General features: G+C 43.7%; 1 protein-coding gene across 1 annotated transcript in view; it reads left to right on the plus strand.

Moving 5' to 3' along the window:
• Window positions 1-25346, plus strand: part of FRMD3 (FERM domain containing 3) — a 924195-nt gene that overhangs the window by 769242 nt on the left and 129607 nt on the right. The window contains exons 8-9 of the mRNA XM_069625881.1: window positions 2606-2694; window positions 21247-21310. Of these exons, the coding sequence (XP_069481982.1) occupies window positions 2606-2694; window positions 21247-21310 (153 nt within the window). The remainder of the gene's footprint in view (window positions 1-2605; window positions 2695-21246; window positions 21311-25346) is intronic.

The raw sequence follows: 25346 nt of genomic DNA on the forward strand, positions 1-25346 counted from the left end.
GTTGACTGGTAACCAATGAAATATATCCATTTATTGTTATGCTTATCTACATTTGAATCCCTATGTAGAGGTAAATTAGCTATAAAATACACCTTTTGTACCCGTCTTTCCACATTTCCCAAGGCAGAGACCCCTCCCGTGCCCTACTTAGAGGGTTTTGACTTGGTCGAGGCACACAGTGTAAAATGGTGCCACACTGAAAAACATTTACAGGGCCACTTTTGATTCCCGGTCCACCTCTGTATGGGGCCATAGTTTCCAAAGGCAAAAAGCCTGACCGGCCGCCAGGCTTTTCCCAGATAGTTTTCCCTTTTGCTACAGAAAAAGACTGGGGCGTCAACATACGTGCTTAGGCACTCCTCCGTAAACATGGTTGGGGAGTCAACATATTTTTATATGTACTCCTACGTGAACATGGTTGGGGCGTCAACATATGTGTATAGGCACTTCTACGTAAACATGGTTGGGGAGTCATGTATGAGTATAGGCACTCCTGCATAAACATGGTTGCCGGTGCACCCTTGCTCTCTCTCCCCACGCATTTCTGAGGTGTGGGTGCGTGTTGCAGAGGTGGGCAATGCTAGGCAGTCCTGCAGGCCCTCCTCCTCACTAACACTAGTAGATTTCGCCTGGCTTTAGCTCTCAACCGGGCAAAGTATGAAAAAATGCACCAATAAATGGGCTTCTCCGTCACCACTGCACCTGCGATGCGGTGCCCTCTGTGCTGTGCAGACTGGACTGCGCAGCTACTGGGCATTTTCAAAGGACCACTAAGTTCAGAATGTTAAAAGCAAAAAGAGAGGCAACATGGAGATGGCATATTTCTTTTAAAACAACATATTTCTAGCTCTCTCTTAAAATGCTATCTTTTTTTCCCCCAAACTCCTAGCTAGGGCAATCAAGATATAATAGCCTGTATAAGATTTGAGGCCCGATTCATGACATTTTCAAAGTGACTTTGCACTGCCGACACAAACCCTGGTTCGTTGAACTGTGCAAAGTGTATTTTTGCATTGCGAAGTCAGTGCAAAGTCAGCACAAACACATTTTTGCAGTACCAAATGTCTTTGCACTGCAAAAATACCCTTTGCACAGTTCCATGAATCAGGGTTTGTGTCGGCAGTGCAAAGTCACTTTGAAGCTGTGCAAAGTCACTTTCAACCGTGTAAGAAATTGCACGAATCGGCAAAAAATTCTATGAATCGGGCTCTTAGTAAGTGATATTTTAACAGCCATGATTTCCTATTTGGAACGTACCAGCCATATGGTGCCAATATCTCAGTTTCTGGTCTCCTAGTCAACCAGCACCTAGACAAATATCACTAAAATAGCGCCCCAGGTCCTGCGCACCCCACGTGCCTCACTTCATCACATCCAAAACCATAACACTGTTCTTCAGCCACCCAACCACCCCTCTATCTCCTATTGGCCAGCTCTAATAATCCTCTCTCAGAAGCAGAGTACTCACAATACGTTTTCTTTTGTCAGGTTCCTTTAAAGCTTCCAGTTTGGGCATTGGCTCATATTAAAACTAACCGCATCGTTTTACTTCTACTCTTATTTCTCCTATTATCCCCAAATGACTTCTGCCATTCTGTCATTACTTTATGGTCTATTTAACTGTTGGTTTTCTATAGTTCACAACTATTTCAGTATATTACCACATTGGCCTGATCCCTCCCACCCTCGCTACTCATGCCTGAAGCAAACCACACCTCTGGCCCACAATCTATCCAGACCGGCTAATTCCTTCCTCTCTTTCTGCCACTGGAGAACATCAACTCTGCATCACCATGATCATCTCGCTCTCTGATAGTACGTCAACTCTGCATCACTATGATCATCTCGCTCTCTGATAGTACGTCAACTCTGCATCACTATGATCATCTCGCTCTCTGATAGTACGTCAACTCTGCATCACCATGATCATCTCGCTCTCTGATAGTCCGTCAACTGTGCATCACCATGATCATCTCGCTCTCTGATAGTCCGTCAACTGTGCGTCACCATGATCAACTCTCTGATATAGTATGTCAACTGTGCATCACCATGATCATTTCACTCTTGCTATAGCACATCAATTGTGCATCACCATGATCACCCTACTCTCTGGTATAGTACGTTAACTTTGTGTCACCATGATCACCCCACTTTCTGATACCGTACGTCGACTCAACGTCACCATGATCACCCCACTCTCTAATGTAGTAAATGTATCCTCTGTACAGCATGCAACTGTTGTGCAACTCTTATCTTCTGTATGTTCTATGGTGCCTGGTGGAATTCATACAGTAATGGGCCCCCAGACTGCCCTGGCCCTTCCTATATTAAAACCTGAAAATAATCCAAAGAAATGCCTGCGAAATGTTATGGCATTTTAAGTGCAGAGGTCAATCTCTGATTCGGGGATCACCCCCTCCATTTACACTGGCCACAGATGTCCAGAACATTCTTTCAAAAGCACCTGACCAAAATGTGAACTCGAGCCTCATGAATTTAAAGCGCTATAGAACCATGTGCAAAACCCATTTCCCTGGTGCAATGTTTTTACATTTTTCTATCTATAACATTATACTAATCGATCTTCCGTTTCTCTACTTTTAAGGATTCAACAGGAACTACAACATTCCTGGGATTCACTGCCGCTGGGTTCGTAGTTTTCCAGGGAAATAAAAGAATCCATTTGTTGAAATGGTGAGTGGGACAACTCAAATGTTATGTTCACGTTTTTTTGCATATTGGCCTCAGCATTCAAACTCAGGGGTTATGTTGAGAGATACCTATTCTGTGAGTGTGTAGTCGATTTAAAAAAAAAAGGTTTGAATTATCTTCACTGTGAATTTAGTACAAGATAAAAACAACACAGTGCATAGAAACAGATGTGTCATTGTTATGTCTGTTTCGTTCACTTTCCAAGCTTGTCGCAAAATGAGGGAGGACCATCTGACCGGAAACAGCACCAAAGAGCTTTAATAAAAAGTGGCCAGCTTTCTAGGGAATTCATCATGTACCTGATCTGGCCTTACTAACCCCTTACTTTCATTGATGGACTCACCATGCATTTGCAATGCTAGCATGTGCCACGGTAATTCCTTCCCTATAGCAGCTCTTAGAGAGTCTCTGCCCTGAGACAGTGTTTACCCCAAAGTGTTTTTTTTAGGGGAGCAGGTCCTTCTTCTGAATCTCCCTGAGCCGAGCTCCTTTGTTTTGGAAACATACACCCGGTCAGCTCAGTGAATAGGTCAATATATGTAGTAGAGTCAAGGCAATGGCCTCCCCATCGGGGAACATTAAACTGTGCAATGTAGGCAGTGCTGAAATTCACCAGGGGTAATCCGGACCAGAGAGCTGGGCATACTCTCCGCCTCTCCTCCAAAGCAAGCATCATATACACCCCGATGTGGCGTACTCTCTGCTTCTCCTCCGTAGCGAGCATCGGATCCTGCATTGAGATGCTTTTGGTGCAGGGCTTTCCAGAGCTACTATCCAAAGAATGCTTTGCAGCGTTTCTATACTTAATGAATGGAGAAATTACCGGATTTTGTAGTTTTTTTTAATAATGAGGAGGAGACCACCCAAAACCCCCCTACCTTAACAATTGCCCCTAGTAAAGGATACAAAACACAGCAGGGAAAAACATCTCTTCACTTGCAAGGATTTTCTATGAGCGTCTTGCACTCTGGGGTTCAAGCCAGCAGCTTCATTCTGTGTACTTCTCAGGTGGAGCTATTATCATGCTCGGCACTCTGAGGCATTAAAGCATTGCACAGTGCTGCGATCGCTCTGCTTGGAGACATCACTGGCATGGATGTTCAGATGTAGGCCAGTCTGTATGCGGATTAGTAGGCCAGTCTTCCCGCCTCAGATGTATCTCAAGAAACCAAAAAAAAAGTGCAGTATCAGGCATGGCTTATCGTAAAACTGTTTTCAAACAAGGCAAAGCCGTTAATTCCTGCATTATACCGCATAACACTGCCCTTCACTACTCAATTTCATACAAGGTGAAACCTGTTCTAGTCTGTGTCAGAGACAGTAAGTCTAGGATCTCAGTTTCAAGCCATTCCTACTTAATGTGTGCTACATCAGGAACTGATAAAGGTCCGTCAAACAAATCTATTCCCTCACTACTCTCTGGTTCAGTGGTATACACACAATCATGGTCGTCCTCATTCCCATCATTTTGCTCAGTGACAAGTAGCAACTCAGCTGTGTGGGATGTATTGACCCACTCCGCTATGCTATGCGGCATCACCCTGCCAGTTATGGTGAAAGAAACAGCAACAATGGCGGCAAAATACTTCTGTGTGCCAAAAACCGCCAAAAACCTACAAAAAAACGTGTGCCTCAGCACACAAAAAGAAGGATGCACAACCTACCACCCATGATGCATGTGCAGGGAAATAGAGTACACCCTGCAGAAAAGGTGCCAGTGGGCTCCATGACCAACAAACAGAGTGCAGAGAGAGAAGCAGCACTTTGCAAGTGAAACCCCAAAATGTGCTTACACATAACATTTGATTTGTTGCTAAAAACTCCTAAATGCCGATGCACAACACTTCTCCACATTCAAAATGTTGCCTGGTGCTAAAATTCATGTATCAAATGAAGCATTGCAAAACATCCAAAGTCTGAAAACTGACAGCATCTATGCCAAAATCTGGGTGCAGTACCCGGGACTACCTGAATGACAGCTGTCAGAGGAATACTGAGGAAACTTTAAAATGACCTAAAACTAAAAAAGTCTGCTGGATTAGCAAACATAAAAAGGATTGTTGCCAAAAAGGAATACAGATTTTAGTGTGTTTTTCCCACAGATTTTAAGACCAAGAAAGAAATGTATTTATGGTTGATGTAACAAATTTGGTTTTTGCTGGGTTTAAAAAGTTAATTAACCTGGCTGAAGCTGCAAGAACTGGAAAAGCAGGTTTTTCTCACAGAAGGAGGGCTTTTCTCTCAGCAGAGACTCACTGGGGGGTGCAAAATCCTGGTTAGCCCAGGACCGAACAATGGACATCCTCCAACCCAGGATATTGAAGGTGTGAAAGGTCGTAAAACTGCTGTAGCACAGGAAACCCCTGGCTGACAGAAGAAAATTCCAAAGGAGAGGGCTACCACATGCTTCAAGGAGTGACAGATACTGACCATTTGGTGTTAATAGGATATGTAATGGACATTTTTAGAAGGTGTATAACTTATTATCAGAAGGGGTGAAAAATCTGAAAATGGCAGATTAATTAACCTAATTTTTAGAACTATATTTGAAAACTTAGTACAACCGCGTAGCTTATTCTGAACAGGAATGGCATTAAATGTGGGTTTATGGGGACTGAATTTCTGCTAGAATGGTGAAACTTTATACACACATTCCTAGGTTAAACGTGCATATTTGTGGAAATTTACAGAAACATTTGAACATGTTCTCATTACAAAATGGACAAAATTCTGCAGAAAGTCAAAACAAAGTCTCAGAGCTGTGGAATTTTGATGAGCAGGTACTCCATAAAATATGCAATCTGTGTATGTGATTTTTAGAGGGGTTGCACATGTGTAAATATGTATTTTGCCAAAATTAGACTTTGTGTTCCAGTGGCTAAGGGTGGATTCTCAGCATCATAAAATGATACCACAAAGATGACACTCTGTTTCTCTCCTACTATCATGGCAGAGAGTAGACTCTGACCCAATCACCTTTCACAGGGGCAAGCTTAGCTAAGTCGGCCCACACACCCCCTTTGTGATGTCATTTTAGAGGATAAATAGAGACAGCTGACAACACATAGGGACTCGCAGATCCAGCCACTTTCCTGATTCCGGCGAAGAACTCTGATTCTACATCCAGCTTTAATATTCTTCCAGATCCAGATACCAAATCTCTTGCCAGCAATAGAGGAATATTGATTTCCAGCAAGGCCCAAATACTCAAATTTATTCTCTCCCCAGTGAAGCGCTGGGTGGTGTGAGAAGGCCTTTTGAACCAGTATCCTGAAATTCTATCGCTTGCCACCACTAGGCTTGCCTGAGGAACTCGCCATCCAGCTGATTCAAATACCCACAGATTAGGCGGGCAGATCCTGTGCAAATCCGGTGACCGGCATCGCTGATCCAGTACCGTGCCTGATGTGCTGTCTTTCTTAGACCAGACTGTTATATTGTGCCTGTCTGAGGTGAGGTAGCTTGTGATGTCATGTGGAATGTTTATGAGTGGATGATGGAATGTTCTGAGTGAGTGAGTGTTCTGTGTACCGGCAGTTACAGCTGGCCCACCCTGGGTGATGGGAGCCGGTGTTGTCTCAGCTAGAGTCCTTTATGTCTTCATGTGGAACTGTAACTATTAAGCTGGAAATAAAGTTACATGAAGTTAATCTAAAGAGCCTGGACCCTGCTTTTTAACAATGGCGACGAGGAGGTCTTTTGAAGTTGAACCTACATACCTCAGTCTGGAAAGGAAGGCAAAGGAACCTGCTGCGGGGGGGGGCAGGAGGCACAGGGACAACCAGTAGATGAAGGACAACACTGCCCCCAAAGACCGTAAGTCCCATCACCCAGGGTTCAGGGGAAGTACAAGAAAGAGGCCCCTTTTAGGATGGGCAGCTCCTATGTAGGAGGCAGAGCTCAGCCCTGTGGGCTGGAGATGGGGCTGGACCAGCAGGTGAAAGAAAATACTGGCAAGCAGGGAAATTGATGTGGAAAGCAAACACTGTACCCTGGTCCCCCGTGAGATGTAATGAAGAGCTAGCCCACTGGGAGGAATGTAATGATACTCTACGTTTTTTTTTCTTAAAGTTAGAATGGCAATAGGAGAAAAGAGACGCTGCTCTGAGTTTGGGAAATTGATGTGATTTTGACACGTCAGTCCCATGTCATGTGCACTCATAGCAATGGGGAGCAGTTGTTTTAAACGGTGTCCTTCTCACGAGATAATTGCAGGCTTTGAAGTTATGGGACCCTGGCAGCACCGTACTGTGCTTATCGTGCACATCATGTTTTTGGCTGTCTGAAACTCTGGTTATTTATGAGTCCTTCGTGGCCAGGTCTCCTGGGAAGTGAATGACCATTGGCCGATGAAGCTCTGCATATCCCTGCTGAGCAGTAGTGACTGATGATGTCACACATGCAGCAGGGGGAGTAGAATGCACATTGGAACGTGCTATTGTTAGAGCTTCGTTTTATAAGTGCTGTTTGCTCAGGATGTAAAAAGGAAAGCACTCTTCGGCATCTGACGTTTGGCAAGACATGCGTCTTGGAAGGAAGGAAGCTAAATATGTGTGCAGCTACATTAAGGCATGCCGTCTATTATGAATAAAGGACCTTTGTTGTGCACATGATCAGGAAGTCCTGAGCAGCCAATCCTAGTGCCGGAAATGTGTGAAAAGTTTCAAATGCGGAAACGTGCTCCAGTAAGTAGGGATTTCGTGACAGTGGGTATTGATGTCAAGTCCCTTTTGGAATTGTCCCATTGGAATTGTTATTGGCGAGGTGAGGAGGAATGAACAATGCTTGGAACATGCAAACCATATGATACAAATCGGATCCAAGAGACATGGTTTATCTACGTGCCGAATGCTGTGGTCTCTGCTTGGCAAAAGAGACATTTTCGGCAGATTGTGATGCAAGCATGCCACTCCGTCTCAGTTAGTGAGGCGTCAGGTAGCGGCCAACAAATAAGGTGACATCTTTTAGGTCACAACAGTATGGTGGGGTATAGCTGTTGTGCAGGGAGTAACAGCCGTAACGTTGGCTAGTTTGGAACTTTAATATACCTATTTAAATCTGATGGAGCATTTTTGCATGTGCAGGATGGTGAGTGCCTTCGTGCGCTGTGAGTCTGTAGAATGGAGGCACTGCGAGGATGCAAATGAGTTAGTGTTTATAGAAGATATACATGCATCTTAAACAGTGCTGTTCTGTTATGTAAATGGATAAGTGAAAAGGTGACAATATAGTGTGGTAATATGTGGTATTGTAGAGTATTTAGCATAATTCTTTTGAGGAATTGCAGGTTTCGAGTGCCAAGCACCATGGCACATGGACACTAATGTATATAAATCTTTGCTATTAGTGTAAGATGGGTGGTATGTGTGTGTATGTGATAGCTTTAATCATTTTGAGGATTTTCAGCTATATTGCACATGTCAGTAGAGCCTGTGTAAGTGGCTATGGACCCATAGGTTCGATTAAGAGCCTACAAATGGCTATGGACGTTTAAGTTCATAAAAGTGTTAGTTTTGGGGATTATATTTACTATGAGCAACATGGTTATATATTCAAATGTGCACAACGCAAATGTTTTCAATGCAGTTTATGTATTGTTTACAGTATATGGTTGCAGCATTCTATGATTTTGGAATGCATGTTATGATGAGTCTGACTCAGCTTGGAGAGAGTTAGTGAGTGTTTGGTAATGGGTGAACACACATTCAGCATGGAAGTGTTGCTGTGTGAAATGCATAGTTTGAATTGTTTGGGTAATGTCAGTGGGGGATATAGTTTTCCTTACATTGTTTTGGGTTTGGTTTAAGTAGTTGCCTGTCGTGGTAAAAGATGAACACCCATGCTATTGTTCTAGAGTGAGGTAGCGCCTCGGCTCTTTTATAAAGGATGTTAGGATTTTTCAAATAGGATTTTCGAAATGCATGTTTGGGTGTTGGTTTGGTTTATAGCAGTTACCTGATTCTGGTAAAGGTTTAACAGCTATGAGGTTGTTCTGTAAGGGAGGTAGCGCCTTCTCTAGGGTTTTTATCGTTCTCATCACATAGGACAGTAGGTAGCTGGTGGTAAAGGGGTAGCTGGGGACGCCTGGTAATGACCCGTTGGAATCGCATGTGGTATGTCCTGAGATGATGAGAAAATTGTTTTCTATGTTACTTGTGGCATTTATTGTGGATTTTGTTTTATCTATGGGTTCAACAGTTCAACTTGTGTGAGGATGCCATTCCTTGCAATAATATCGTCGAGTTTTTACCAGTCATTGATGTTGGCATTGGGAGTGCGTGGCTACTGCTCCCAATGTGTTTGGAAGGTTTGCACAACGTGGTCTGGTGTAACGTGTATGGTGTTGAGTCCATGGGTGTTTGTGTTTTTAGTGATGTTATGTGTTTCCACTTTGTGAATCCCTATTGGAGTGAGGATGTGGTTGCCTTTTTGGAGGCTTTGAGGTCTCAGTTCTCTAGAGTGGCAGTCTATAGGCCTGCTGGAGTTCCAGGGTGGCAGCCTGGACACCCGTGTTGTTGTAGGCGGGGGCAGGTGGCAGGAGGTGATGCAGTTTTGTGGTGGTTTAGGAATGTAGGTGAAGTAGCCCAGTTTCAGGGTTTGCCAGGTCCTGGGGTGAGAGCCCGGTCCTGTGGTGAGAGCCCGGTTGCTTGTTTGTGGCAGGAACAGGTAGATGGATGACAGTATTTTTGCGATTGGTACATGGAATGTAGTTTGTCAGCGTGTGATGTTTTGATGGTTGGGTTTGGCCATGGAAGTGTCTGTCTGCCAGTTGAGTGTCATGTGTGCGTATATCTTGGAAAGTGGTAGTTGTGTTGTGTGTTCTGGTATGTGACTTGTTTTGTGCATGTATGGTTTAGTAAATGAGGGAGGTGTGTTGTATTGTGCCTGTCTGAGGTGAGGTAGCTTGTGATGTCATGTGGAATGTTTATGAGTGGATGATGGAATGTTCTGGGTGAGTGTTCTGTGTACTGGCAGTTACAGCCGGCCCACCCTGGGTGATGGGAGCCGGTGTTGTCTCAGCTTAAGTCCTTTATGTCTTCATGTGGAACTGTAACTATTAAGCTGCAAATAAATGTACATGAAGTTAATCTAAAGAGCCTGCAACCTGCTTTTTAACACACACCGAATCCATGACCAGAACTGACGGTCCAATTTAAAAACTGATCCTGTGAGTATTAATAGGAAGAACTGTGACCCTTAGTATATTTACTTTGTCCTATCCCTATCTCAAACCCATCCTATCTTTCCTTCAGAACAAGTACTGTTAGAACTATCTTTGTGCTGACCCTTTTCCCATCTGAAGAAGTCGAGTTTCCTTAGCAGGCGGGTCACCCTGATCAAGTGACTGTAAGATCCCTGTGTGGTCTTTGCTTTTTCATAGTCATCCTCTAGTGTAAGCAAACCCATTTGTCATTTTCAAAAGTGCATTTCTGTTTTCCATTATCGCGCCTATTTCGAAAAAACGACCTTTACTAAAACCTCTATAACACCCTCAGTTTTTGTGATAGAAGCGAAATTTCAACTACTACTGACATCTGTAGCTATCCATAGAACCCAAAACAGTGATTCTCATATTATTGCGAATATCGCACAATGAAAAGTTTGCCGCGATTTTAAAAATCGGAAAGGTTTACACGTGTGAAATAGCTCTAAAATGCTTCCGACTTGGACCTTAAGATTTCTATTGTTTTCTGCTGACCAAATCATTGCTTGTGATTGTGTGCAACTGTTCAAAGCAGCTCCCATAGGAATGTATAACAATTTCAGTATTTTTGACCACATTTGGTGGTTTTGCCCAGTCCATTCTAAAGACAATTTTGAAAGCCAGTGTCACAGCTGAAAAGTCAATTCCGTTTTTCTCTTGTGTTTGCTGGAGGAAAATGGGACTGATATTCTGTTTGATTTGTGCCATTCCTGAATACCTGCTCTCTCCTCCCATCTCTTTACATTGCCTATTGGGGGTTGAGGGGGTGTTGCAGGGGGAACCTCTAACCATAGTGTTATCTGATCTGAACCAACACAAAAGTATTATTTTCTGTGCTGAATTTGTTTTGCTTATTACCTATTCCTAGTGTATTAAAGATATTATTCAGTTGTCTGTCACCCCATTGGTGATTGTTGTTTACCCATTAAAATATGTTGTGATTAAACTTTAGATACATAAATACATATTTACCTTTGCAAACCAGCCTGATTCCTGGTTCAGTGTGACCGGGGGATGGCGGGGGATTCCAGGAGAAGGGTGTGATATGGGTGGTATATCGTTCAGAATATTGAACTTATAGACAAAATAAATAAGGATTTCAATTTTGCACTACATGCTGGGCTTTGACATCGGTGTGTGCCGGATTGAAATCACTTACAGCTGTGCTCAATAGGTTACATCTTGTGATCCTAATGTGTGCTGTGAACAGAGTGAGTTCATAATTCGAGCTGATGTCACATGTGCCTGTTTGTTTGTTTATTTATTTATATTGTGCACCAAACCCAAGGTATCTGGGTGCCTGTAACTAACATTTCAACTGTGTGAGGCAACATGCCTTCACTTTCTTTACATGATGCAACTGCTGTAGCTACTGCTCTAAGACAGCTAGCCCATAGCCAACAGGACCCAATGTAAAGGAAAAATATCCTAATGGACATCCATCTTTTACATATAAATATGACAACCCTTTTGACATAATTAGAAATCCTCAAGACTGGAGCACAATACAAAACTGTTTTCAGTATGACAAAAGTGTTCTGACAGTGAGCATCCCATGGCAATGGTGATGCAACATGTACTTTCTCTGGAACAATGCTCCTACCCTCCTTCAACAAGAGGTATCCTACATGGGCAACCTCATGTTGACAATTCTGACCTGAATTTGCAAGATCCTTCAGTTGACTAATAGTGCCCTTCTGGCATACTTCACAGGAGTCTGCTGCAACTAGTAACAATGTGCCATATTGTTGCAACTGTAATCTATCAATCTGTACCTTAAGAGCCCTACTGTACATGCTAGTACTCTCAGTGTATCCTCGAGGTATTAAAGGTCAATGCAGCAATCACAGAATGGTATGCTCCTTGAAAACGGGCAAAATTGTGCCGTTACAATTGCTGTCAGAGATGTCTTCAATAACACCTTTCCTAGCCAAATCAGAAGGCAATGCTGGGACCTTGTTAAGTATACACCATCAGTGCTGCAATTAATCATTGCATACAATTCTTTCAACATATTCAACACATTTCAGTCCCAATATGTTCTCTCCACAATTGAATGTTAGCAAGAAGTGGCATTTATCTGTAAAGGGGCCTACAGTAATGGGTAGTCGCTTTGACATGGGGCATATTTCTGGTGTACATGCAAACCCTACAGAAACTTTCTGTTGCCCTGACAGGGTAATATCTATAACCAGTGAGCTGTCAAAGGAGCATTTTTCTATCTATCACACATGAGTCTGCCCTAGGTAACTTCTTTGCCTGGGTGACCCCTATCTTCACATTGTTTTGAACTAACTGGTTTACTGACTTTTTGACCACATCGCAATTGTCCAACATACTCCTCAATCTTCCCTGTATTGCTCTAAGTTCACTAAGCTACAGAGTCATTATTATTTCATTCTCTAACCCTGCAGGTTTTTTCTCATTGCAAAATCCTTCACAACATGTGTGAATGTTTCTAACATCAGGCATCTTTAATAAAACGTTTCTATGCATACCTTTTTCAAACAAACAAACTTGGAGTAACCTCACCTAATATCAAAGAGAGTCAATGCTATCTCCTATCAAATGACTACTTGATTTCCGTGCCTGGTGATCTTCATTGAAAAGATGCAAAAGAGCATCATGGCAGCAACGCGGTTCACAACCCTCACCGGAGATGATCTTGGCCAACACGTGGATCAATCAGGAGTAGCAACTGCTGCAAGGAACATCGTCCTACTTGGCAACGATCCCTCTGGTCCTCTCACTCTCCTCGATCATCCTTTGGAAGGGTTCCTTTATGGGCACCATTTGTACGTTTCAAAATATTATACTATTAATGTTGAAATGACAATTCATCGAGAACTGCCCTAGAGCTACCATTACCTTTACCCCACCCCACACCTATATTTTAGTAAAAAGTCCCAACATTAAAAAAAAAAAATTGGTAAGAAAATTGCGGTCATTTCTCCATTCACTTTTTAAAATTTGATTATTTCTACGGAAACCTACTTAACTAATGAGGCAGGGCCATTCCATTGCCCAGCCATTTATAGTCAATGTTTTCCCACGTTGTTCCAAATTTACAATATAATATAATGAAGAGAGATTAGCAACCTAAAAACCAGGAATGCTTCCTAGTCTACAGTATGTCTTCCTGTAAGACAGGTAGCCACCGAGTTCAACCATCAGAAGCCCTTTTGCACTTTGTAGGACTTCTTTAAATTTAAAATTATTCCACTGTCTCCTAATTCTTCTTTATTTATTGATCTGGTTTTATTACTTAACTGTTGTGATGAGCATGTTGCCATGAAGCCATTTCAGTGTTCTTTGCTGCATACCTTGAGTGTATTGTTATTATTATTATATTATTATTATTTGTATTATTTGGCTATTTATTGAGTGCAGACGTAACTTCGGGAAGTAACAGAGCACTTTACAAATCATAGGGGAAGGACACGGTGTGGGAAGCAGAGATACAGGGCAGCAGGGAGCTAACAATGGGGCATGGGGAGTGAGGGCAATTTGGCTGCAAGAGATCAACAATCAACCAGGGGAGGAAAGAGTGGAGAGCAGATCACCCAGTCTTAGGTAGGGTGGGGAGTAGAGAGTGTGTGGGCCTAAGTGTTAGGGGGGAGCCGTTCCATGATTAGGAGGATTTTGAGCTCCTACCTGAAATGTAGAAGTGAAGGGTTGAGTCTGGTGTTGACGGGGGGTAGGAGGGTTCCAAATTCTTGTGGCATAGACAGAGAAGACCAATCCTCTGGGTCTTTCCTTCCTGCACTGGCAGAGTTTAAATCCTCACATGTCCTTACTTCTTGTACATGGTAGGCCTCCAGAGATGCAGAATTTCTCAGTGAGGTAGCTTGAGAATTTCAAGGCGACAGCCTTTTAGATCATGCTGCAGAATTTGAAGGTGATATGTGCTTGTAGCGAGAGCTAGTGCAGTTTGATGAGGGTCGCGGTGATGTGTTCAAATTAGCCAGAGTCCTCTGATGAGTCAAGCTGCAACATGCAGGACACATCTTAACAGTGCCAGGGAAGTAGCCAGAAGGCCTTCCAAAAGGGTATTGATACTAGTGATACTAGCGGGTGAGGTAGAAAGTGTTGCAGAGAAACCTAGCATCCTAGTTTATTGTAGAACAATGATCTATTGCCTTTGCATCCAGGCAGATCCAATGCATTCAGGAGAAGGTCTTGGGTGCTCTGAAGCAGGATCCCACCGTTCTGCCTAACAGTTGCACGCTTGTGTGGACAGGTCAGATTTCAAGGAAATTCTGCAGAGCCAATGGATTGACTCGCAGAGCTTGGGAACTCCACGCTGAGTAACACATTCCTTGTTAGAGCAGGGATGACTGATTGCCAAGTGCTGCCTGATCAGATGTTCATGGATGGTTGTTTGAGTGGACCAACTGCTGCACTCATCTTGACCTATTCCTGCAGTAGGTCTTGTGGCTGGCCCAGAGGAATTCAAATGACCCGCTGTTCTCCTTTGTGATCCAAAGGAATAATTTACAGGTGGATTCTGTGTGAGTTCTTTCTTGCTGGAGCACAGTATGCTTATGTGTATTTGTATTCTTTCTAGCCAATTAGTGAGTGTGCAAGACAAATCCAGGAGGACCGTGGCTGGAGAGTGGCGGCACGAGCCTCAAAATTATGTCTTTCCTTTCCACGCAGACTCACAAGTATAAACTTGCACTGCACCGTATTATACACTGTGTTTTTGTTCCTGTTAATGTTTTGAACATACTAAAACATTATGTTCATCTTTGTACCGAGCCCTTCTTTAGTTTTGGTAATGGTATCTACCGAGCACAGTGAAGGCCTTACATGCCTTACATTTCTTTTGACCCCTTGGGAGAGCATTCGTTTTTCCATGTGTACATTCCATTTAATTGGAATGTGTGCCTCAGTGGTACTTGATACCTACTCCCAATTTGGGGTATTTACTGTGTTGCATATCTAACTGGAATCCAATTGGGAATATTGGTCTTTCCTTTTTCCATGTTGATCCATCAGCAAATGAAATGGTCATTCAATACAATGTTCCTTCGCTATTGCAGTAATAACAGTTGGGGCACAACAGTGGAGAAATGCGTATCTCCTATATTGGAGTATAATTAGGCTCTAACCTTGCCATACAAACTGGACATAAAGAATGAGGGAGAAACATTTAACCCCTTGTTTCCAGAACCTGCAATATTGGTTTCTCAAGTGGCTTTCAGTCATCACCTTTCGCAATGGGAGACTCAGTGAGGCGAGCCGGGATTCGATTGCTTCGCATTTCATAAAGGAATGAATATGATTTTGTTGCTTATTCTTGATGAGAAAATGCCGCCTTCTCAGGCATAAAGTTGGACACTTTCAGAAGTATTCAGCAGCCCCCTCAACTCTCCCAAATAGGAGTGTTTCATTGTTCAATACGGCAATTAAGCAACATCTTGCAGGACTAGGAAGCCTCATCTTTCCTGGGGTCTTCAATATATCCTGACCTTCATACTCAGGACTCTGACCCCAAGTTCCCATTTCTGCTACAGGTTTTCGGACAGAAGATAGCTTTCTAAGAGGTCAGGAAGAATGTTTAGTCGTATCCATCTTTCTTCGTCATCCTAACTCTGCAGTGTTTTTTCAAGAGACAAATTGTTCTCATGTTTATATTCATTCATTGTTGCATTTCAACCAATCCCTAATTCTCCAGTTATCTTTTATGATGTGCTTAGAATTCACTGGGTCCTGCAGAGAAATCAGTACAAGAAGAGGTGTCTCAGCCTGCTCTGAAAGAACAATGGAGTTTTGGATAAGTGCCATTGGGTTTGGTGTCTTTGAAGATATTTCGCTCAGCCTCTGATTCCACTTGATTGTGCCGTGAATCTTTTCCATTACAATGTCCAAGGGGTTGCCTTTCCCCTAGGAGTCTATGATTCCTTGACAAGAGATAGAGCAATGTTTGTGGAATCCCAAGGACACGACCAACGGTAAGAAATGTGCACCTCTTTATACCTTGTATTGGCGATTGTAAGGAACTCATGGTGGCAACAGTAAAGACAGACACAAGTGATCACAGTTCATGGGTGTTTATTGAACAATAAATGTAGGGTGGAAAAATGCCTAACCTAAACCTAAATCTAAGATGGGAGCAAGCATCAACCATCAAATGAAAAATAAGGCAGTCCTAGGGTGTTGTGTCAAAATAAAAGGTCCTATACTAAAGAAAAACCTATTGCCAATTCTTACAACTAAATATAGAAAGAGTGTGGGATAGAGTTTCAATAAAGAAAAGAAGTGTTCCAAATAATAAGTCAGGATGTGATTGGCAAGGTCTCCCTTCCCCACATTTTCAGCAAGGGACAAGGTGGCACCTTGAAGCACAGCACACACTCGAGCTTTCTCAGCACGCTCCGACAGTTCCGTTCCAGCTATCAGGTTCTTCGATGGTAAAGTCTCTTTTCACTAAAAAGTCTCTTGCCTTCGAGGCCTGATTTATCCAACAAACAAAAACAAACAAAAAGTTATTTTCCACAGTTCACATTGAGTGATGGCTTCACCCTTGGGTCCCCCTCTTACAGGCGCCGACCCATCACGTATCGTATTCAACCAATCAATTGAACAGTTCCTTTCTCAATGAACTTTGGGTGATGACTTTTCACCCCTGGATCTCCCTCGACCGGGCTCGGCCCACTTGACCAGGGGGTCATTTCACTTCCCCTGGTCTTCCAATACCTCTTACCTTTAAAGTCCTTTCAAACAGTACTGCAGTCTTTGTCTCCGATTGTCGGCTACCCTCTTGCTGGTTCACTTTCGCCAACTTCTACAAACAGTTCACTGTACTTCGGGACTTTGAACTTTGCCCCTTTTTGTTAGCATCCCTCTGCTGGGTTAACTCTTGCCAACCTTTTACCAAACAGTTCGCTATGGGACTTTAGACTTTGTTCCCTCTCGTTAGCATTCCTCCACCGGGTTCACTTCTTGCCAACTTTATCACACTGTTCATATGCTCATTTCACCAAGCAGGACTCATTTCCCTTATCTTTGCAATCATGTGTCGGTCAAAGACTTTCGACGGTACAGAGGATTTTACAAGACCCCTGTATGACCACTTTGACCTCTTTTTGCCTCTTCCCAAGTGCTTCTGGTTATGGTAGTTTCTACCATCGGGTAATCGTCCAGAGTTTCCTAGTTGAGCACCCGTGAGATGCCAGCCTCCTCTTTTGCTGGTTTTCCCCCTTGTTCCTCAATCGTATGTTTAAGTCTTTCAAAGTTCAAATTAGCTGTTGGCTACTTTTCGTTCAACACAGTTCGGTTTCTAATCAATTCTCCCCTCGACTCACCGGATGTGATGAACCGCTTGCATTTCTTTATCCTTGGAGTCAAGGTTGGTAACACCGAGACCAGCATCCTTCCCCGGCTTGGTTATCAGAGGAGTAGGATCTTGCGTACCGTAGACATCTGCTGCAACATACGCTGGCTATAGTTTGTGGTCTTATGTTTCTATCTGTGGAGGTTTCACAGGCCTTGATTGGAAAGGGCAAGGTTACTTCTCTCCTTGTCACCCTGTCAGTATTCGCCATCTTTCCCTTCCTCTTGAACTGCTGTGCTGAGTTAGCTCACACGTTGTGCAGTCTGCCTTGCTTAACTTGTGCTCTTGTGCTCCACCTTTTATCCCTGTGGGGAAAAGAAAGGGCCATCAGCCCCTAAGCCCCCCCCTAGCAACGCCTCTGGTTGTGTGTGATTCAGGTCAATTGCCTGACGTTGCCTGACCCTTGCGTTGGGACATGTCAGGTAAACAGTTTTAGGGTTAGTCCATCGTTTTCTCTATTTTGAGAAAGTGCTGGTGTCAGAAAAGGGGAGAGGTAGTTTCTAAATGTTCTGTGTGTTAGGATTGCAAAAAGGTGTTATATGAAATTATAGCTTTTGTACGAGGGGTTTGATAAACTTAAAAAGGTGCGATTGATAGGATTTGTGAGATAGACAGGAATGACTATTCCTGAAATAAACAAGGGGGATTGTGGGAATGGTAGCATTTTGTCCTAGTAGAATGGGTGTTCCAAAAAGAATAATCAGAGGGACGAGAAGAAGGGTTGGGAGTATTCAGGTAGAAAAGGGAATACAGGGATTCGGGGAGATGTGGTTTTCAAGTCTAATGTGGTCTGTACTCATAGTTGGTTTACCAGAGGTTGTAGGGTGGTTGGGTTTTATTATGGGAGCTTCTTTGGATGAAAGGGAGGTAGATGTGGAATACCAAAAGAAAATCTCAGGGACTTCGTCCTCCTCTCCGTCTTCCGTGATGTTGTACCGCGCCTCACCTGGGGCATTTCCCAGAGCATAACCCCAGGCATTCCCCACCCAGGTGATTCTCCCTCGCTCGTCCACCCCCAGGGTTGGGATCTGAGAGTGCCAGACCTCCCCATGCCACCTGAATAAGCGTTTCGCGAGGTCTACTTGGGAGAATACCGTCAGGTTTCTCACACGATACACACTTGATGGTAGCTCCGGAGATGCCTATTTTTCCAGCGGGTTCAGTTAAAGATGGCATAAGCATATACTGTCCCTGATGTCCATCATCTAGTCTCAGCTAGGCTTTAGGGGAATTATTTCAAATGGGTCCCTGGTTACGAATGCCGGAACTTAGGTGAGGGGAGGAGGGCATGTATGATAGCCCGGGACTGACTTGGCATAAGGGAGCTGTGTCAAGATATTGCCACTTCCACTGTTGCCTAACAGGGGAGGTAGTACCTTCTCCGGTACTGAACCGCCACCTTCCCACAAGTTGGTAGCATGAGGGAGATAATTGACGAGGAGGGCCAGTGTTCGGCAATATTTTCCGCTTCCAGTGCACTTTAGGAATGTCAACCTTTGAGGAGCTTGAGCCCTAATTTGCTCAGTTATTACAATGAAATGCAACCACTGAATGATTTAATGCATTCAGAAATGGCATATGATTACTTGTCGGTCTAAGAAAACTTACGACATACACACAGTTATATTCATATTTGCTCCTATATGTACAGTGCTGAAATGCAGAAATCACTTTACCTATATAATAGAATGCACAACATCTGAAACCTTAACAGTGATTATAAACAACCATGAACATGCAGTGAATGCAAGTAAATACACTTTCCACTCTCATAATGTACAATTGTAAAAGACTTTCAACGCAAGCCCCATTCACGGCCACGTCTCCTTTCACAGTTAAAGACATGAGTGAATGAATGAATGAATGAATGAATGAATGAATGAATGAGCAAGGACTCCATCACCGTGCGCCTCTTGAAGTTGAGTTAATTGTCTAGTGATGTCTTTAATTAATATCTGATCAAAGTGTATCTGTTAGAGGAAAAATAAAATATTTCTGTGATTAATGTTTTAATAGAACAGATATGCGTTGTTCTGTATGTTGTCTATTCAGATCTCGAAATCTCGTATTTTAGCGAGTCATTGATGGAAATGCTAGCCTCACTTTTTAGTTGAAACCTGACTGGCTTTCAGGATGGCTTACCTCTAATGCCCTAATGGTGATTTTGGGAAATAGTACAGTGTCATCATGGGTTTATGTCTGTCACCTCTGCTAAACGATGATGCCTTGTATGTCTGAGGCACGCTCCCCATCCCTCACCTTGCTAACATCTGCAAATCGAAAGCTGGGAGTGGAGGGCCACAGGATATGGCGGCTAATGCATTAGGGGAGATGCCGGCAGAGGCCACATGAGCTAGCATGGCAACCCTTATCGGGCTGTTTAGAAAAGGGAAGCAGCTGGGAATGAATGAGGATAACTGAGTCACTCATGAGCGGTGCCATGAGTCCAGAGGGTGGCAGAGAATGTTATTTCTGGGCATCGGAGGAAGCAGGTGAGAGAGTAATGGGAGGTGGGAGCCATATCCACACCACTATGACCCCTCATTGTCTGTGAATCCCTGTCACGCGAGTCCCAGGAACCTCCTACGGGGCATAAGGACCTCTTCTGAGGGATCCAATGAAAGTTGCCTAGAGCTCCCGAGCAGAAGCCCTCATGGTGAAACAGTGTGCATATTGGATTGGCCTAATGGCAATTGTCTACTAAGATGTGGTTTTAGTTGCGTTTTCCCTGTTACCAAAGAAACAGGATATCCTATGTGGCACATTCGGCACAGTCACATTTAATTAACCATTGCTAGCTTGGTCTTCCTGGTGTTATGTGACCTGTTTTCCTTGCAAGGAGACTTCAACTTGAGATGGAGTAATGGTTAATAGCAGGCAACGTTTTCGTCCCAGTTCCATTAGTAAATTCCTCCCTACCATTCCTTCAGCTTTATGTGAGATGAGGGAGTCACAGGACTAGACAGAAGCAGGCAGTTGGATTGAACAGCCATTGGGCCGGGGAATAACCTGTTGTCCAAGAATGCAGACATGGTTCCACAGACAGCAGCAAGTACACTTGATGTTCTAAGCACTATTCTGGCTTCATAGGGCTTTAAAGAATACTTTTAAAAGAAGCTTACCCCACCACCCCAGGGCTCTATACAAATATGTACTGAATTGAAGATATATTTATCGTTTATGACATCTATACATGTCAACAGTGATTATAAAATAATGCCTTCTGAAATAAAAAAAGAGGATTAATCCTAGATCCTGTGAGATGAACAGTTAGTCATGCATGTGGGATTTCCTGCGTGGGAGATCAAAGCAATTTCACACTGCTATGCAATTATCCCAGGATTATAGGAGATCTCAAGTCTACAATGTCAGTCCTAGTTATTTGCATTTTGATTGGGAGGATTCATCAGCTGCAGTGACTTCATTGGCCTCGATCATTTAGGGGCAAATGCTGTGTGTGTTGTGAGCAGATTTTCTTTTGTGACTGGCTCTTTAGGATTCGATTCGGAAACATAGATACTGACAGTGTCTGATCATTTTCAGGAATGTCCACCACCCACCACAGTGTTGCTGATGATCAAAGTCGTGGTCCGTGATTGTTGTCCAATGCAAAGTACTCCCTGCAAGACTAGTTTGCTACTGTTTCCTGGATTGGTCGTTATGCTCAGATGGTGTTGCTCTGTATAATTACCTGCTCTGCCCTGTTGCATGCATTGCACATTCCCAGCAGGCCACTGCGCGTATGCGCGGCAATCGCATTTTAGGTGCATTGCGTGGGGTCTACAACTGGCTTCCTCACTTCCTTGGGGGTCCTTCAGCACAGCCCCGTGCAAGCATGCATTACGGGCTTGTTGCATTGCCAGGCTAAAGAGATCCCTCATTGGGTGGATTGCCATGGTGTGTTCACATCTGAAACCTCCCTGCTACTTCCCTGCTGCTGCATCTGCTCTACATTTGTGATTTTCCCACAATTACTTCTTTATTTTTCTAGGTCGGATGTCTGCAAACTGAAGTATGAAGGGAAGACATTCTACGTTGTTGGGACCCAGAAAGAGGTGAGACCTGCTTGCTTTCGCAGCATGCAGAGAGAAGCGAACGCCAATTACTGTGGGCGTGCATGCGTGTGTGGCATCTCATTGTTCTCATGAAAGACAGTTCCCTTTGTCTCTTCAGTTATCCAAATTCATTACTGGCACCTGTGTGTGACGCACCTCAGTTTCAGACTGAGAACATGTTTGATACGCGACTGGTTCTGCAAACTCATGGGATACACACTGAGCATTTGCAGATTCAATACCGTTATAAAGACTCTGAGTATCTTGCTTCGAATGACTCTCGTCCCTAACAAGACCCTCCAGTATCAATTTCCTTGAATTATTTGGACCCCACTCTCACCGTCTTGGAAATAAGATGCGATAGTGCAAGCCATACTCTTGGTTCGTCCTTACTTTTAAAGCATGGTAGAGCTTCCTGGCCACCTCGAAGACCTAGCATCTCCAAGCGGTGGCAAAGTTGTCTCTTCCTTTAAGCCAGGTATGAAATAACAAGTGCATTGAAGTTTCCAGGCCGGATGCGTGAACATTCTTATGATGTGATTTTCAGGTTTCTCCATCCAAACACTGCAACTAAGAGCAGTTGGGGAAACCAGAACTTCCTAAACCATATCCTGGGTTTTACATGTATGACAATATTTAGATCATCTTCCAGGTTATAAGCAGGCGTGATCAGCAGAAAGAGGGGTACAGCAGAGTTGAACCAGCCTAGGGATTTTCAGACCACTCTGGTTCACAGCAAACAATCATCTTAGGATATTTTCCACTTCCTATGGACAACCCTGGGAGCATCTTCAAGTCAGGAATTCTGGCCTAATTAGTGAAGTCCATTTTGATGTGTAAAGGCGTATTCTGTATTTTGAGGGTCAATTCGTTTGCACACATGGACAATGGTGTCTTAAGTCACCTTTTGGCATCAAAAGTATGGAAAGATGTTTATTTATGCCAATGTAACTAATTACGTGATTCCTCTGCCCGTTGCTGTTTTGCATTATTTCACTCTATTCCCCAGTTCTCCACAGCCCCAGGTAAAGTTGGTGTTCTGTGGGGTGTGTGGCAGAGAGGCGGTGCTTTCCCGTGGCCATGCCCAGGAGCAGCAGGGCGTCCTTTGCCGTGACAGGGCACATCAAGCAAGGTCGGCGTGTATCATGGCCTCACGCAGAAGGGACAGCCTGGAAAGCAGCCTTGCTGGAAATAATGTTGCCACCGCTCTCTGATATAGGGAACAAAGCGCCTCCTACCATACTTTATAAGGATATTGCAAGTCGCTGACGAGATCCGCCACTATATCCTTCATAGGTTCAAGGAATGTAAAGTTGGCGTGCAATGGTTTTTTGTGCACAGTAGGGGATATGTGATTCCTCATGGCCATGCACTGCCATTCCCTTTAATAGAACGCCTCTTGCTCAATATAATGTAATAGAGCTTCCAGCTGCTGTTACATATAATCAATTTAGAAACTGGAATAATAAAAAAACCTAAATATACAGCTTCTAATATGTTGCAGAGAAATAGTTGAGCATAATGCATCTAAAAACGTTTTTGTGTTGTGCTTTAAAATATGTAATAGCCAGTGGTCGAAGTGGGCGGGAACGGTCAGGAGCAGCGCTCCACTACAGTTCAACTACTTTATTCACACTTCTCCACTAGCAGTTATAGAGTAAATTTGATCTATTTCAACAAATGTGTTCATGTTAAAACATTTTTGTAAATCAGGGCCTTGATTGGCTGTCCACCAGCATGGCTGCAACCCTTGAAAAATGTATTGCACATTGCTCCCTTCCTGCCTACTCTGTCCCGTATCGGGGCCACAGCTCCACTACTTTTTTTGCTACACTTCTACCACTGGTAATAACAAGGATGTTCTTGCTCTCCAGTGTTAAAGTCTGGCTTTGCACACAACACATACTACTATAAACAGTTCCTTATCACTTAATGGCTGTTAAGTGTCACAGAAAGCTATTTTACAACAAAGGGAATAGGAACATGTGTAATGGCTCTAATTGAGTGCTGCAGTGGGAGCTGGAATTCTGCTACGTGTTGGCTAAAGCAGCAGGCACAGTGATGTCACACCTGAAGCCTAGTAACTGATTACAGAGCAGTGGAGATGTCTTTTTCTTAGTACAGGTCAGTTGCGCCTGCAAAAAGAACACCATTTACCGGCTTTAGGTAGGAGTATTGCAGGCTGCCATGCATTGGAGGGCCATTCGTTGCAGACCTGTAAACAGTATAAGTGGTTGATCCATTGGAGACGAATGATGTCTGGGCTGCATTGGTAGAGGTCAAACACAGAACGGGTACAAGACTTTTCTGGCAAATTGTCACCAACAGGAACAGGGATGTAAAGTAATTTTCAATTGCAGCAATTAAAGAAGATGATTGGTTAATGCACTTAGCCTATACTCTCGAGGGTCTTTAATTTGGTAGCAGTGGCTGCCATGATCCTTCAGACATGGAAAAAGCTATTATTGTTCCACTTTCTAAAAGGGTGGTGGGGGGGGGGTTCATGGATACCATGCTACAGACCAATCTCACAGCTGGATGGCAAGTCTAAGTTATTCAGCAACATTGTACAGGGGTGTCTCATGGACTGGGTAGAATCTAACACGTTGGCATGCCCTGTCCAGCATGGCGAATACATACAACATACCAATGCATGAATCTGTACGTGAGTTTGTACAATGAATGTGTGTCACCGCGCTTTGCATTCTGAGCCTGCGGACTGCATTTCATCGTAAAGAGGGAAAGAAGATGTCCGCTTATCTGGTGGCAATGGGATTGATGAGGGATTGTACAATTGTAGAATTGCTTTTTTTACAAAGTCACAAAACATAAAAAGTATGTGGCACAGCGGGTGTTTCGATCAAATAATTTCCCAAATGAGAGAGTCGTGTCCTGGCACCCATTTGTTTTAGCCTATATAACAATGGTAGGTTCCACACTCTTCCGCAGGCTACACCTGACGCTTGTATGTATTTATTTGGTTGGATTTTTGCCTATCACTACATGTGGGCAACGTCGCTCCAGAGCAGCTGGGAGAAGAGGGAAGCGGGCATCGAGAAGCTTGCCTTCCAGGAACCCAGAAGTGCAAAGGATCACAGAAGAGTGTTGGTAGAGACCCATCAGACAAAAGGGGATTTGTGAAAATCTGGGGAAATCTGACATCAGGGTGATTGAAGCCTGCTCAGCAATCAAGACGTTTTAGAGTCTTCCTGAATTTGGCGTGATAAAGCTTGAGTCTGAGTCACAGTGGTGGTTTATTCCATAACGTGGGGGCCCGTGGTGACAATTGACTTTCCCCCGTTGTTTGTCTTCGAATGGGGCAGGTGTAAGAGCATATTTGAGGTTGACCATCAGCAGCTTCTCCAGGGAGTGTAGTGGTTTACACCGTTCATGAGGTACTAGGGCCAGTCTGTGTGACAGCTCCATGGCTATTGCATAAGGGCCTTAAAGACAATACATTGCTGGTTCGGTGACCAACCCAGAGCTAATGATGCCCTGGACTTTTGCATAGTTGCACCAACCTAAGACCGAGCGAGGCACTCTGCTTTGGATGTGTTAGGGCTTATGCAAGTAACTCTTTGTAAGATTTTTGTAGACTCTACTGAAAAGTTAATTTCTGAGTGGTTATTAGCTTTGTGATTCAGTTCTAAAAAAGAAAGCATTTTCGTTAGGACCTGTGGCTGATAGATGTATTTATTAGCCAATGCGCGCGTTTGAGCTCTGAAAAGAGAGGTCGGCCGAGGAGGCTATGCTAAGACCCCTGACTGTTTCTGTTTTGTCTAAATCTGACATCAGGGTGATTTGCACAAGTCAATATTCCTCCTGGGATCCCCATAGCATAGAAATCCAGGCTTCCAATACAGAAGAATTCCACCAGAAAAGTGAAGTCAACCCCCCAACCCCGTCAACCCCAATCCACCCACTCCCACCCAGAGACCGCCACTCACTTTATCAATGGGAAACTGAGGGGAGCCCAGTGATGGTGGACAATTTATTATGTATTTGTGTCTTTATTGGCAGCTGCATTGCAATGCCT

The sequence above is a fragment of the Ambystoma mexicanum genome, chromosome 6p (genome assembly GCF_040938575.1).
Source record: "Ambystoma mexicanum isolate Mex_15411 chromosome 6p, UKY_AmexF1_1, whole genome shotgun sequence".
Classification (NCBI taxonomy): Eukaryota; Metazoa; Chordata; class Amphibia; order Caudata; family Ambystomatidae; genus Ambystoma; species Ambystoma mexicanum.